The sequence below is a fragment of the Lygodium microphyllum genome, chromosome 26 (genome assembly GCF_053477565.2).
Source record: "Lygodium microphyllum isolate KBCC chromosome 26, Lygodium_microphyllum_v1.1.10, whole genome shotgun sequence".
Taxonomy (NCBI): Eukaryota; Viridiplantae; Streptophyta; class Polypodiopsida; order Schizaeales; family Lygodiaceae; genus Lygodium; species Lygodium microphyllum.
Genome location: NC_141160.1, coordinates 109,497,796 through 109,512,622, shown reverse-complemented (window position 1 = coordinate 109,512,622; position 14,827 = coordinate 109,497,796). Strand labels below are relative to the sequence as shown.

The 14,827-nt window shown below is 42.8% G+C and overlaps 1 protein-coding gene across 3 annotated transcripts in view; it reads right to left on the bottom strand.

Annotated features, from left to right (window-relative positions):
* Positions 1-12,983, bottom strand: part of LOC148013668 (calcineurin B-like protein 3) — a 132,280-nt gene extending 119,297 nt beyond the window's left edge. Inside the window, exons 1-4 of one of the 3 annotated variants that reach the window (XM_087667557.1) lie at positions 12,500-12,983; positions 12,272-12,385; positions 11,414-11,553; positions 11,177-11,259 (exon numbers count right to left, since the gene is read on the bottom strand). In XM_087667557.1, the coding sequence (XP_087523683.1) occupies positions 11,177-11,259; positions 11,414-11,531 (201 nt within the window). In that variant the 5' untranslated portion in view covers positions 11,532-11,553; positions 12,272-12,385; positions 12,500-12,983. Of the gene's footprint in view, positions 1-11,176; positions 11,260-11,413; positions 11,554-12,271 lie in introns of those variants that run through there. The other 2 variants (XM_087667559.1, XM_087667558.1) reach the window with 2 other exon arrangements.
* Positions 12,984-14,827: the final 1,844 nt, after the last annotated feature.

The following is a 14,827-nucleotide window of genomic DNA, read 5'->3' as shown; positions in this document are numbered from 1 at the left end:
TGGCATCCCTATGCTGCTTCCCACGAATGCAGGAGACACATGGCTGCTGGCTCATAACTATATCCGGCAACCCTCGAACAAGCTGTCCACGTGACGCCCTCTGAAGATAATCATAGTTGAGGTGACCAAACCGAGCATGCCATAACTCTGACTGTGTCTGAGAGGTAAGAAGAAGAGTAGAGAGGGCGGTGGAAGACTTCAATTTATAGATGCCATTCTCCTCATATCCGGATGATAGAACCTTCCTTGACCCACGATCAAGGACTCGCACCGAATTACTGTCAAACTCCACCAAAAGTCCAAGGGAGCAAATCTTATGAACTGACAGGAGATGATACCCTAATCCTGGTACATGCAAGACCTCTGAGGTATGGGTACCACCACGTCCATCTGGAATAAGCTGCATCTTACCCCGTCCTGCAATAGACACTGAAGAGCTATCTCCAATGAGAATCTGCCCACGCGAGGGTTGCAACTGGGCAACACCATCTGATGAAGGAGTCATGTGCCGGGAGGCACCACTATCAACGATCCACTCTCGAGCCTGGGGAGCCGTCATCGCAGCATCAGAAGCATTCGGTGAAGAGTCCTCAATGACAGCTAGATGAAGAAATGCAGCTGATGAGGGTGCAGCCACCGCTCCAGAATCCTTTGTGTCCTTCTTGTTGGTGTCCTTCTTGTGTTTGTCAGGGCAATCCTTCTTCCAATGGCCAGTCTTTCCACAAATATGACATGTGGATACTTTGTCCTTGTCCTTGTCCTTGTCCTTCTTTGACTTGTTATCCCCCTTCATCTTCTTTTGGTCCTTCCCCTTCTTCTAAGAGGCTTGACCTGTCAGCGCCTCCGACTTGGAAGCATTCTGTCCCTTTAGTTGTTCCTCTTGGTCCAAGACCATAGGAACCAACTCTTCCCAACGAAGAGTAGACTCTCGCCCCGAAGCAATAAGGGCAGAGTAGAATGTACCGAATCGTGGCGGCAACTGGGACAAGAGTGTGATCGCCATGTCTTCGGAGGAAATCGGCTTCCTCGCATTCTGAACCTGCATCTGAAGCTGTCTTAGCTTATTGATGTGCTCCCGTAGCGAAGAAGACTTGTTTACGGACAAGGTCCGCATCTGAACCTCCAAAGAAACCCGCTTCATAAGGGTCATCCGGTTGTACATCTGATCAAGCTCCAACCATATCTCCCGAGCCACCGTCAAGTGCTCGATGTGAGCTATCACGGCTGTAGTGCAAGATAGAAAAAGAAAGGAACGAATCCTGGCATTCAGTTTGTCCCAGTGAGACTGAGCCTTAGCCAACTCCGCACAAGCCTCGGAAGAGAGTTTGGACTCATCTCTTACCGAGGGCCGGTCGATCTCCTCCTGTACAAGCTCCGCCAAATCATAGGACTCAAGGATGGCCAACATCATGACGCGCCAAATGCGGTAGTTGTCGCCATCGAGCTTCTGATCTGCGGGAAGAGCCGGTAAGACAAGCACCTTCCGGTCCATAATCGTCTGGAACTCCAAGTCAATCTCTGTAGACATCTTCACCTGTAATGCCTTCACAAACACAAAAGCAGCCTCCTCTGACTGTGAAAACTCAGCCTGCTAAGGCTCTTCCGCGTCCTGTAACTTCTTAACCCGCCGGAGGCGATGAAAAAACAAAACCTGCACTTGAAAGCTGAAAACTCAAACTTCCTCCTCGTCAAACAGCAGTAAACAGCAGCAAATCCACCACCTGGACTCCTTTCTTGCGCGCCCACGCTCGATTCAGCCTTGTTCTGGGGCGCAGCTCTCCTGCCTGCCCTCAAACGCTGAAAACGCAAATTTGTGTCGCGATAGAAACTCCTCTTCAAGTTGGTTCTGCGCTCAGTCAGCCCTCTAACACTGCTCTGATACCATATCAGAGTGCAGCGGTGCGGAAGCATAGGACTAAGAGAGAGAGAACGCAGAGAGAGAAGAGAGAGAAAGAGACAGTGGAAGATAAAGATCTGCTGTATAAAGTGTGCTAAATACAAAGATATGCAGATATATACACGGGCGCAGTGCGCTGGACTGCGTGTCTCCACCTCGACGATGCACCCTGCTGTTCAGCTCGAAGTCCGCTGCAGTCTGCACTGTCTCCTGTCAGAAATCTGCGAACAGAGATGGAATCTGCGCGTGCCACCAGTCTGTAATCTGCGAGCAAAGAAGTGTAGGAGACTGCTGAAGTCCTCGGCTATTTATAGCCAGAAAACAGGGCGAAAATCAGGGCAGGTCGGCTGCATTAAATGCAGCCGACTGGACTGCAGGCAGACTGCACAGTCCAACTGGACTGTGCAGTCCCGTACATGCGCTGATCTCTAACACTATGATATATTATGAATGTCATTGTATATGATCAATTCTCAGCCCTAGCATATTTCATTGAAATGGTTGTACCATAGAACTATGGCTCATTATCTGTCAAGAGTTGCAGACACTTTCATTCTGGCTATAATGCAAGGAGACATTGTTAAACTTGCAATTAATGGATTTAGGCTCCAAATACTAGCCACAAAAGGATTCACAGGTTCAGCAAGTAGTTGGATTCAATTTTATCCAAGTCACTATTGCACTGCCTAAAGCAACTATAGTGCGGAACTCTATGGACATTATGGTCATTTGTCAATTTTGTGGGACAAATAGTTCTCAAACTTTGACAATATCTCATTGCACTTATGTTGGTGATATTTTAGTGTTAGCGATAGTATTTATTTGTCTCGAATGGACAAAACAGATGGCGTTCATGTTACAAGAAACTACAATCTTAATGAAGGCAATTGCAACCTGGCTACAAGAGATTGCAATACCGCTACAGGAAACAGGGTTATTGCAATGAGAAACAAGGTTATCGCAGCAGAAAATAAGGTTACCACTACAAGCAACAGGCTCACCATTGCAAGTGACAATTAACCTGATACAGGAAAGTGGTGACCTGATGCAGGAAATTAGTTGTAGTGACCATTAAATATTAGGGTTTGAAGCCTCAAAACAAAGTTGAAAATCAATTGTCTGAAGTTGATGCCGTAAGATCTGATATTAATTAAGTTTTGCAAGATATCAATCAACAAGTTAAGATAAGAGACATACTTTAGAAAAAATTCAGCAAATGGAAGTTGTATCTTTTACATTACATGATCATAATGTGCAGGAACAATCTCGTATAATGTCTACTAGTGAGTCTCATGATGCTCATGAGCAACCTAGCTCATGAGATGTTTTGGTAGCCCACTCAGATTTTGTATCTCTATCATATTATGACATGTATGCCTTTATTTTGTCTTGACTATCTCTCAAGTGGATTATACAACTACAATAGAGGGCTATAAGTATCCTACTAGAGAGGCTTTAATTATCGTTTCTCTTTGTGGCTTACTTCATGGTGCAAGGCTGTGAGCAAGACATAATTTTTCTCATTTGATATGTCACTTTTGGATAAGGCATTTGACACTATGATATGACACGTAAGGGTTCGGGTCATGGCTCTGCCAATCATCCACCAGGTTGTGCCAGGTATTAGCCGTTGGCCTGACGCACTATGTTTGCCCTTAGCATAGTTTAGAACCTTACTCATAGTAGTTCTACATGTAAAGCAATCTTAAAATGCCTCATGAAGTGTAGTTTGTAGGCAATTAAAAAATGTGACCTGAAGATTGTATGTCTTTCTTACGTATGGATCATCATTCTTACTCACGACCAATTGTATGCTGGAGTTTCTTGCTTAGCAATACAATATGACAAGGTGCCATGATTCATAGCTCTGTTTCTTGCTTATTTTCAGCATATACTCTGATTTGCCATTATGAGTGTTGTAGAGTATAGTTCTATGTTCCTATGTCATTATTTCTGAGTTTCCCACTAGTTGCTTGATGAGGTATTAGGTATATTTTGCACTGCTTGATGCAGTCTACTCTATTCCTGTATGAGGCAGTTCAGTCCTATTATGCATTCGGCATAGATTTGGGACTGAAACAAACCCCCCCCCCCCCCCGGGCAAATTATCACTCAATTGTATCCCCAATATACTCTCATGTATACTACTTCAGTCTCCCTTTGCACTATATATCACCTATCACTTCATCACAATTTATTATGTAACACTTTGATGTTTAGTAACAATCATCACTATACATGGTTATGTCTCATAGACTGACTTTGGCCTCCCTAGACGTTAATCTCTCTCTTTTTTTTTGTCATGAAGATAATTGAATTAAGTAGCAATATTTACATCAAACCATTAGGTCGGCTAAGAAAAAAGAGCAAACACCAATCACCAAGACTCTAACACACAAATATCGCACAAAAAGGACAGCTGGTGTGGAGCAAACAATATCCAGCCAAGGAGCAACAATGTCTAGAAGAACCTGATCGGTTGAAACCATAGAGGAGATTTGCCATAACACTAAACCACGAACATGGGCCACATGACCATGGATGCCCAAGGATGAATAAAAAATAAAGGCATTTCGAGTATGCCAAATATGCCATAGAGCTGTCCATCTCGAGAAATGGAAGAGGCAAGAATAATCTGATTACAAAGCAGACATAGAAGTCATCCTTCCCATAATCCACGAACCGGCTGAAATCTGCTGCTGAGTCATCGAGAACCACACACGGGAAACAAAACTCCAAATTCGTTGAGCAACAAGGCAAGAGACAAAGAGATGAAGCAATGTCTCATCACATGTAGTGCAAAATATACATCGACCACGGGAGATCTTACGAGCACACAACACATCCCCAATTGAAAGACCCCCAATGAGCAACCTCCACGTGAACATTTTACCCTGATAAGGAACCTTAGACTTCTTAAGTTAGAGGAATCTTTCCTACCACTTCTTTTTGCTATCCCGAATATGCCATAATTTATTAGCCTTTCTAGTCATCCATCTCTTGACCTCAACCATCTAATGATAGATTTGATTAGTTGACCTTTTCTCAAAATCATCAAGAGGCACAAACATCCAATCTTGCAAGGGAGACGATGGCTGTAAAGTAGGCAAAGAAGAGAACCTTTGAAGCTTGTCCTGTATGGACAACCAAATGTCATGATAGCCACGAGGCACCCGAAAGTGCTGACAAATACGCTAAAAAGAATAAAGACGGGGCTACCCACAAATAACACCATCATGGACTATCTACAACCCCAAACCAGTCATGCGATTAAACTTATCTCGCAGCAAATCTTTATCAAGCCAATTCAACAACTTGGGAGGTAGCCAGCACTTCTAATTGCAGCAAATTCTCCTCCTTACGAAGATCAGGAAGGCACCAAACTGCAAAACGTAATATCTCCTGCCAGGATGCAATCAAATGAGAAAGGAGAAAAGGCTGGGAGACCTTAATAGGCCTTGTAGAGTTAAACACATGCGCCTGCAAAAGTGCGAGTCTCAAAGCAAATATATGCAAATTAACATCCAATAAAGCTGCTCCCCCCATCCTTTTAGGAGTAGTCACATGCTGCCACGAAATCCACACTTGGCCCAAACGATTCCCTTTCTTTTTCCACAACATAAAGCGAATAGGCTGAACCAATTCCAAAAGAGACTTCTTAGTCCAAGGAAGTAGTAGCAGAAAAAACGAGACCATATTGATCATGATGCATTGAGAAACTTTAAGTCTCACACATGAAGAGGCCATCCTTGAGTAATACATGAACCGATCATGTATACGGGATGACATCCAATCAAGCAAGGCACGAGGGGGTACATCGATACCAATAGGATAATCCAAGTGTCAAGTAATATCTCCTTTAGAAATCACAACTCCTTGCCAATCCAAAACTTGCAAATCACTCTCCATATAAGAAAGCAATGTAGACTTTTGAGTATTAATATAAAGTCCCGGTGCTAAAGCAAAGAGATTCCACATAGCCATTGCCCGATTAACATTAGTACGATCAGCCTTTAGAAACATAAAGGAATCATTTGCCAAAGATTGACCCAAACATTGGGCACCACTGGGAAGTAATCTCTCTCTTTTTTTCGTAAAAAAGTAATCTCTCTCTCTCTCTCTCTCTCTCTCTCTCTCTCTCTCTCTCTCTCTCTCTCTATATATATATACATACATACATACATACATACATACATACATACATACATACGTACGTACGTACGTATGTATGTATGTATGTATGTATGTAATTAATTAATTCAATTACTCTTGTGCCTATAAATTGGGTATGGGCATTATTGATTGTACACTAATTCTCTCATTCATTCTTCATTGTTTTCCCATTTCTTCACTCCATCACACTTTGGCCTCAGCCCTCTACCACTGCTTTCCACACCCAAACCCTTGCAAATATCTCAGTTCGTGGTGTTGTTTAGCAATCATGACACCATACCAGCAAGCAACTTCATGTTGGAGCTCTTCTTAACATCACCCTAGCTCCAACATCGGAAGATGAAGGACAATAGCAAAGGGAGAGAAACACAACTGTCTGAGATGAAGAAAATGCTGAAATCTCTCCGAGACGATGGCTGTTGTCAAGGTGATTGCTAGGCAGCCACGTAGAGAAGAAAACACAAGAATATCTGATGAAGATCTCTCCATGTAAGTGGCTGCAAAAAGGTGACTGCTAGGCAGCCCTTGAGGAGAGGAGAAAAAGTAAAAACGCAAGTGCCTAATGTCGGCTGATGAAGAGGATGTTGGTTGCTGTAGGTGGCTTGAAGCTAGTGCAAACACAACCTCCAAAAGGTGGCTGATGATTGGGAATTGTCGCCTGGGTGCTCAGGTGGCAGCAAGGGCTGTGAACATACAATGAAGATGAAGACAATCTATAGTACCAGTGTAAGGAGAAGTGAGCACCATTCAAGGATACCATTATCTTCTTCTATCTCCCACCCTCCCTTTACAAGTTCGACACACTGATGCTATGGCTTCTCCAAAGATGGAAGCACAAACCACTGGGTACTCCTATTGCAACAAGATTCGTCACACCACCACATATTGTCATCATCAACCTTTGCTCCCTACCCCACCACAATATATGCATCTACCTCCCAGCACTTCTTGTGCCACCTCACCATTCTAGGCAACAGAGATCATTCTACATCCACTGTTAGAGTTTTATGCTAGAGGCAACAAGCCACATACAATGCACACTACACCCTTGTGAGCAAAAGGAGGCTCTTGATTCTAAGACCTCAAGAGGTGATAAGCCCTCCTAGAGACCCCTACAATGCACTATAGAGGTTTCTTCCATCTATTTTTGAGTTAAGTGATTACCATGACCTTGGCTCCATATTCTGCTCCAATGAGAGACAGAGGTTGTTCCACTCCCTCCGTTTCACAACCCACTCCTCCATTGTGAGACCAGCTGTTTACCAGCCCCCTTAGTTATTAGTGGCTTACTTGTGGCTGAAGACAATTTGAGTTGGTTCACCGAAAATCATGGCTAGAAATAGAATACCTATTGTAGATTGGACCAAGAACCGGCCTCCATGGTGAACTGGACTATTCATGGCTTGACTGTGGTTGAAGGCAATTTGAGTTAATTCATGGCAAATAATGGCTGGCATAGAAAAACCATCTTGGGTTGGATCATCAGGTGGCCAAGAATTAAAAGTGAACAGCTTTTGATCAAGCTTTGGTTGTCAACAACAAACACCTTGCACAAAACCTACAACTATTGTAGCATAAGATTCGAGGACCTCTTCCTCCACATGTGGCTCCTACCAGCCATCTTCGACCTCAGCAGTGCTGCATTTGCAGTTTTAGACCTGTTCATGCTTTGTTACCATTGTGTTCCTATCTCCAGCAAGTTGCCAAGCTGGTTTTCTACCTCCGAAGCACAGCTAGACTACTAGTCATCATCTTTTTCCTCTCCAATAGCTCCTAAGCACTATGTTTCACTCCCTCTACTACTATCCCATCATCTTCCACTATCTATTTCGACATCTCACTACCTAGAGAACTATGTTTCACTCCCTCCACAAAGCATCTTTATCCACTGGTCTTGCTGCCTGATCAGCCAAGACAATCCAATCATCTTTGAGATCAGCTTGATTGCAGTGTTTCTCAAACACTCTTGTGTTTCTTCCTGCAAACACTACCATTTTTACAGCACACTATCAAAGCAAAGGTATGCCAAGAGCTAAAGATCCTCATTCTCAATTGAAGGGGAACAAAGGTTGTAGGATTGCAACATTCTCAGATTCCGCATTATTTATTCCTGTTGTGCCATCTGGGGGATAGCATTATCTTCTCCCTCCCACCTTCTCCTTAGAGCTTTGATACACTAGTGGTATGGCTTCTCCAAAGACAAAAGCACGGCCCACTAGGTGCTCCTACTATGGAAAGAACAATCATATCACTGAAGACTATCGTCATTGGCCTTTGCTCCCTACACCACCAAAGTATATGCATCTACCACCATGCACTCCTTGTGCCACCTCACCGATTTGGGCGACAGAGTTCGTTCTACAATGGTTATCAAAGTTTTGTGCTCAAGGTAATAAGATGCACATGACACAAACTAAGCCCTTGCAAGCAACATGCAGCTCCAAGACCTCATGAGGTGATAAGCCCTCCTAGAGGCCCCTGCAACGCACTACAAAGGTTTCTTCCATCTACTTTTGGGTCTTCCACAATCCACTCCACTGAGAGAAAGGTTGTTGGATACCACCTTTCTAATAGTTCACTCGATCGAGAGATAGAAAGGTTGTTTCACTCTTTCAGCTTCACAATCCACTCCATTGTGAGACAATGGCTGTTCGCCACCATCTTTGGCATCAAAATCTACTCCACCAAGAGATAGAGGTTGTCACCAACCCATGGCTCTAGGTACCCATTTCCCCTTGTATGGCTCCACAGACACCGACTCCAATGAGAGTATCAAGGAGATTATCTATGATAGCCTCCCTCCCATCCCTCTTCTACTCAATTTCAGGAGGCCACTTCTAGGAGCTGTTTGGCCTCTGTTCCATCGCAGCTTCAAATACCTTCTTCAGCAACGTTGGTGGTCCTTCCTTCATCACTAGACACACTAGAGGCTGTGATTCGTGAGTTTTTAGATTCCCTGCTCCATTAGAGGGCACTTCAAAAGAGGGTCCTATTCCTCCACCTTAAGAGGGGGATCTTCTTTCTCTAGTTTTAGAGGGGTTCACTACTCATCGTGCAATCCTTCGAGCACCTTGGAAAAAAGCCTTTGCATTCATCTTCCCTTGGATGGGGTGGTCAACATTGAGTTGCCATCTCACCTATTGATTGCCCAAGATCTAAAGATTCTACCTCGACAAGAGCCTTGGATGTTTTAGCCATGACTTGGTGGTTGTGCCTTCACATCTTGCTCAACATAGAGAGGGGGATAGCATCCTCTCTCTCGAGGCCTAGGATGAGGCATGCCTTTGCATTCTGACCAGCATGGAAACATGGAGCTAGTGGCTTCTCTCCCAAGGTTGAGATTCAGGCACCATCAGATCACCTGCTGAAAAGAAACCCAATGGGTTGAGGCTCTGGTACAAAATGGATGCAATGAAAATATTTCTGAAACAGTTGCACACCTTATCATAAGTAGCAGCATAAAGCCAGTCTCAATAATGCTAGAACCAGGTCAGGATTGTCCTGTGTTGCAGAACGCATACCAGCTTCTTACTTTTGAAAAGCATGGAACAGCCAGGCCCAAAAAGAAACATGATAACAGGATAGCTTTCCTTGAGAAGGAGAGTTGTCACAAAGAATGCCGCCTGGAGTAAGAATCCATACTTTAACAGCAACCCTCAGATTTTCCTTTAAAAAAAGTGATGAACAGCCGAGCTTGATTGCATTAGGACACTCCTCCACAATGGCCCTACAAAGAGGACTGACCGAGTGTTCGTGTGGGCAAGAGCCCGGACTTAACCACACCATGTGAACATAGGTGTCCAACTGAGTGATGCACCCAACAAGACTTGAACCCACAGCCTTACAATTGTAAGCCCAAGTGCTAACTGCTAGACCATCACCTTTGGGATGGTAGAAGTGAAGCCTTTCCCTTAACTGCACAAGCAATCAAGTACCTTGCCCCATAATAAAAATCAAATATACTAATAATATCTTAGACGTGCATTTGTTGAGCAGTGATCATTTAGGTAGGAAGTTTCAGTTGGTTTTATTTCCTGTCATACTTAAAGGCTTCATACTAGAAATAATGAATGCTTTGTTGCAAATCAGTTTTCATGTTTTCCATTTGAATTTGGTCTAAGTTTTTCAATTTGGCAGCCAAGTCAAAGAATCATGTGCTCTCTCACTTGAACTGATGTAACTCAGAAGTGTGCATCAAGCTATCCCACATGAGTTGTGAACCACTGAGAATAAGCCTCAGAAAATTGACTGCAACCTTGGACAAGTGTTATAATTAGGCCACGTGGTTGGCAGTCTAGACCCGAAGGGTCTTGTGCATCTCCTAAGGTTGGTCCAGCACTGATGGTACCCAATCTTTTGGCAACTCTTGTACCACAAATCTCTCTTCAAAATTCACCATATGATGTAATTACATAAACTTCAAATTTCTCTCACCTGTCTCAGTTCTGATGACTACTATCACATTTATCTGCAAAGAGGGACTGTAGCCTGTAGGATATGTGTGACCACGTTTCCATACATCATGCAGTAGAAGAGCATCTTTGGAACATGATTCAAATCTCAAGCCTGAATACTATGTGGCCCTAAAAGATTGTTAAAAATGAGAGTGAATGTGTTAAATGCATAGATGATAATCTATAGATCGTTGTGCAAGAAAATCATATTATCCTTTCTTCACTAAAAAAAAAGACATGCTTCAAGACCCAAATATTGCTAAGTAAAATTGGACCATATCATATGCATATTCTAGGGCAGCTGTTGGGATTGGATCAATAGCAACAGGTGTGTGTCTATACACCTCAAAAAGGGGGAGAAAAGATATGCAGAATATGGTGAGTACAATACGATCAACCATACGAGTATGATTCCAACTATGTGCATGACTTCAACATGTGTAGTCCAATTACCTCATATCAGTCAGCTGATTCTGACAAGCAGTGTCATATTGCACACATTGTAAGTGAATCTGACAACAGGATATTAATTAAATAGGGGACAAAAGACTTGCATCTAAGATGCTGAACCAGCAAGATGCATATGATAGCTGCAGCCGGTTCATGAGGCAAACGAAACCAGTCATTTTCAGAGTTTAGATAAGTACCGAACCTTATTTATCATCCCATCATCCATTGCAGCACTGCTTATCTTCTTGAACAGCTCAAAAAGGGCCTCCACTTCACTTACATTGACTGTAAAAAGCAAACAAGCTTCAGCCGAGTGACAATTTTATTTCCCTTGTTCGATAACAATGGAAATTTGACATTCAATAGGCAGATCTAAAACTTCTCCTGAAATACAAAAGGAATAAGAAGATGGTAATGAGCATAAGCTTTCTGATCTTACAGACAGTCTCACTGGCAATAATTTCTGGGTCTTCTAGAACGGCACCCCGCTTGAAGATATTGCAACAGCGCAAGAGAGATAAGAGTACATACTTGAATCCATCCAAGCACTCTGACATGATCTTAACAAATCCTCACTATCTGAAATGAAGAAGATTAAGTTCCAATCCATGAGCCTATGCTGCGATTCTGCTGGAAATGTGCCAACTTGCAAGAATTCTTCTTATTAGGAACCAACGGCAGTCAAGAATGCTTCTAATATACAAACATACAAGATTTGCAAACAGAACTCAAATTTTCATCCTAGATGCTCCAAAAGTACATACTCCATTTTCAGTTTACAAAAGCAACTTTTGTATGTCAGCCTGAATTCCAGGAGTCTCACTGACCTTTAATTGTCAGCAATCACAAAAATAGCAGGATTTCATTCTAATCGATGCATACACACCCTTGGGCACAACGTACTATCCCCCTTCATTAGAATTCATGTACATTCTAATTGCTTCTCAAACATGTGTATCTATATGTGTACATGCACACACGCATATACACATGCAAATATAAGCTCTTCTCATATGTACACACGTTCTTGTAAGAAAACAAGAAGTCATCTACTTTCCAATCAAACAATACTTCTTACTAAGCAAGAGATCAGCCTGAAGAATCAGACAAGCTCAAGTCTCTGCAAAAGGGTGATAGATGCCAAGCATGCATCTACCGCCTGCCTGATGCACAATGGGATTGCAAAACTTTGCCAACTTCCCAGTCGACACAAGTGGCTGTCAACATGTGCATAATCATGCTGCATACTGGCCAGAACAGCAATGGCGCACTCGGAGAATCAAAATGATGGCAGTACCATGGCATCATGTCCTCTCCATAGACGCATCGGCCAGCAGTTGTTGTTGCCATCGGTGTCACCATTAGAGAAGCCAACTATGTGAAGAAATGCAGGCGGCGAAGCCCCAGCTACCTGCAGCGAGTAGCCGCCGCTATGTCAACGAACAGATCAGAGGAACGAAACTGGCAATCCGCAGGTACTCAATGTGACAGATTTGAAGCTCAGAACTGTTGTAAGTGGACGAACCGATCAGGGTACAAAGCCGGCATCTGTGGGCACCAACTGTGACAGATTTGAAGCTCAGAAGTGTTATTAGTATTATTGCAAGAAGCAGGGATGATAGCAAGGCCAGAAGCAGCCACCGCATCAATCCACTGCTTGAGCCTTAAGGGAAAGGAAATGAAGAGTCTTGAGAGCTATATAGAGCTTCTGGGATCGCCCACGTCAGCAGTGCTACGGACAGAGCCATTGACTCTCTCTCTCTCTCTCTCTCTCTCTCTCTCTCTCTCTCTCTCTCTGTCTCTCTCTCTCTCTCTCTCTCATATGATTCTCCCCTGTTGTGACGGTATGCTGTCCTAATTAAATCTACTGGCATTTTGTGCAGTCCCCTCCTGCGCCAGAGAAGCAGCACGAGCTCAGATTCCACCTTGCCATAGATATGAGAGATTAAGACGGATTGAGTCAGGCATGCCTGCTGACTGCGCCACTCCCATGCAGGAGACATGGTAAATTTAATTATGCTTGATTAGATAACAATGATGATGGATAATCCTCAGTCGTGTTCAAGGTAATAATATACCAATTGATTATCCTCATTGAAGTTTAGGATAATAATATTCATAGAGTAGGTAGTTGGCTCGAGGATATTCTTTCTAAGGTAATGCAATTATTGCGCCTTTCAACAATTTTTATTGATAAGAATAACATTCATCTTTCACCCAAAGGTGAGGCAACTTGAAGCCATTATTATGTACACTAGGCGCTCCGCGCTTAGACTCGCCCCGGGCGCTGGGCGCAATATTTGCAAGGGGGGGGGGGGGGGGCTAGACGCATGGCACCTGCCCCCGCATTCTCTTTTTTTTTGTGGGGGAGGTGGGGGGGATGCCACATGGCACCCGCCCCCCACCTCTCCTTAACTAATAGTATAGATTTTCTACGCCATAAAATTTCTTCAAATTTTGGAGCTTTGAAAGAAAAATTTTTATTCATATTACATTAAAGCTCAATTCTTATCAATAGGTTATGCATGTGTTGATTTTCTGGGAATTCATGCATATGATAACTTCATACATTCAAGTCTCAAATTGAAAAGCTCGGCAATTCATATACCTCAAGTTGTAGAGCCCAACCAGATGCACTTAAAACGACTAGCAAGAGACTCTAGATGCACTAGTAAATTTACCTAAATGGTGGGGGGGTGGACTTAGCTACTAATAGTGGAGACCACCATTCTTAAGGTAATGAGAGAGAGGGACAATTGAGGAAAGAGACACGAATGTTGCCACCAATTGATAAGCTCCACATGGGTTGTGGACGTGTGTTGGTACATGTAGTGCCCATACTTTAATCAACTTGGGCCAAGTTTCACATAAAGCAAAGTTGAAGTTTAAACACCCCCACAATGACCATGTCAACAAGCAAGAGTAGCAATATACATTATGCAAGTCAAGGACTATCTTCACCAATTATCACACATATTGTGTTTGGCCTCCCCTAGCACATGCACGTGCATGCGCGCGCATGCGCGCGCACACACATGTGTGCATGTGCTCTCTAACAAGAGTGATCCTCTCTTACACACTCATCTAGAATTTGTCTTGATATCTAAACACCAACTATTGCAACTACTTCAATGGATTAAGATCATCATTATCCACACATGGACACACTCATACATGTTTGAAACTTTACAAGAGAGAGTGGCAAACTTGGGCCACCCACCAAAATAAACATCAAGTTGCTAATCTTATTATATGAACAAGACCTTGGGAGGTTTTGATGCAAGCTTTGCTTCCAATCAAGCCAAGGAAGAAAGTGACAATTTTGAGGATAGCAACGTTGGTTGGACACTATATGGCAAATTGGATTCTTCTAAGTTGTCTTATATTGGTAAATGTTAGAAAAATAAAATAAATGATTAAGGCCAAGAAAAATAACACCTTTAAGCAAAGACCCTAGAAAAATCTAGAAGGGTAAGTTCACCAAATTAACAATTATGGGTAACAATTCACCTAGATAATGATAATAATGTGCCTCCACCCTATTGATCCATCATCTTTAAATAATCAATCACGCTTAAACAACCATAATTAAAATTTTTATTAATGTAACAAATCCCAACCATTAGTCTAAAAAATCAAATCAATTGATATGCATTGATAGAAAAGAATTTCCACTACAAACTCGAACAAGGTGCATGATTAAATCATACAAGACAAGGATAAACATCACATTCAGTACAATCCTTCTTCCCAAAGTGTGTGGCCTTGATTGCACATCTTGAAATTGTATCATGTGCAAAGCTAGTAATATAAAAAGCAAGCTCTTGAAAAAGAGGACTCCTTTTAGAGAACT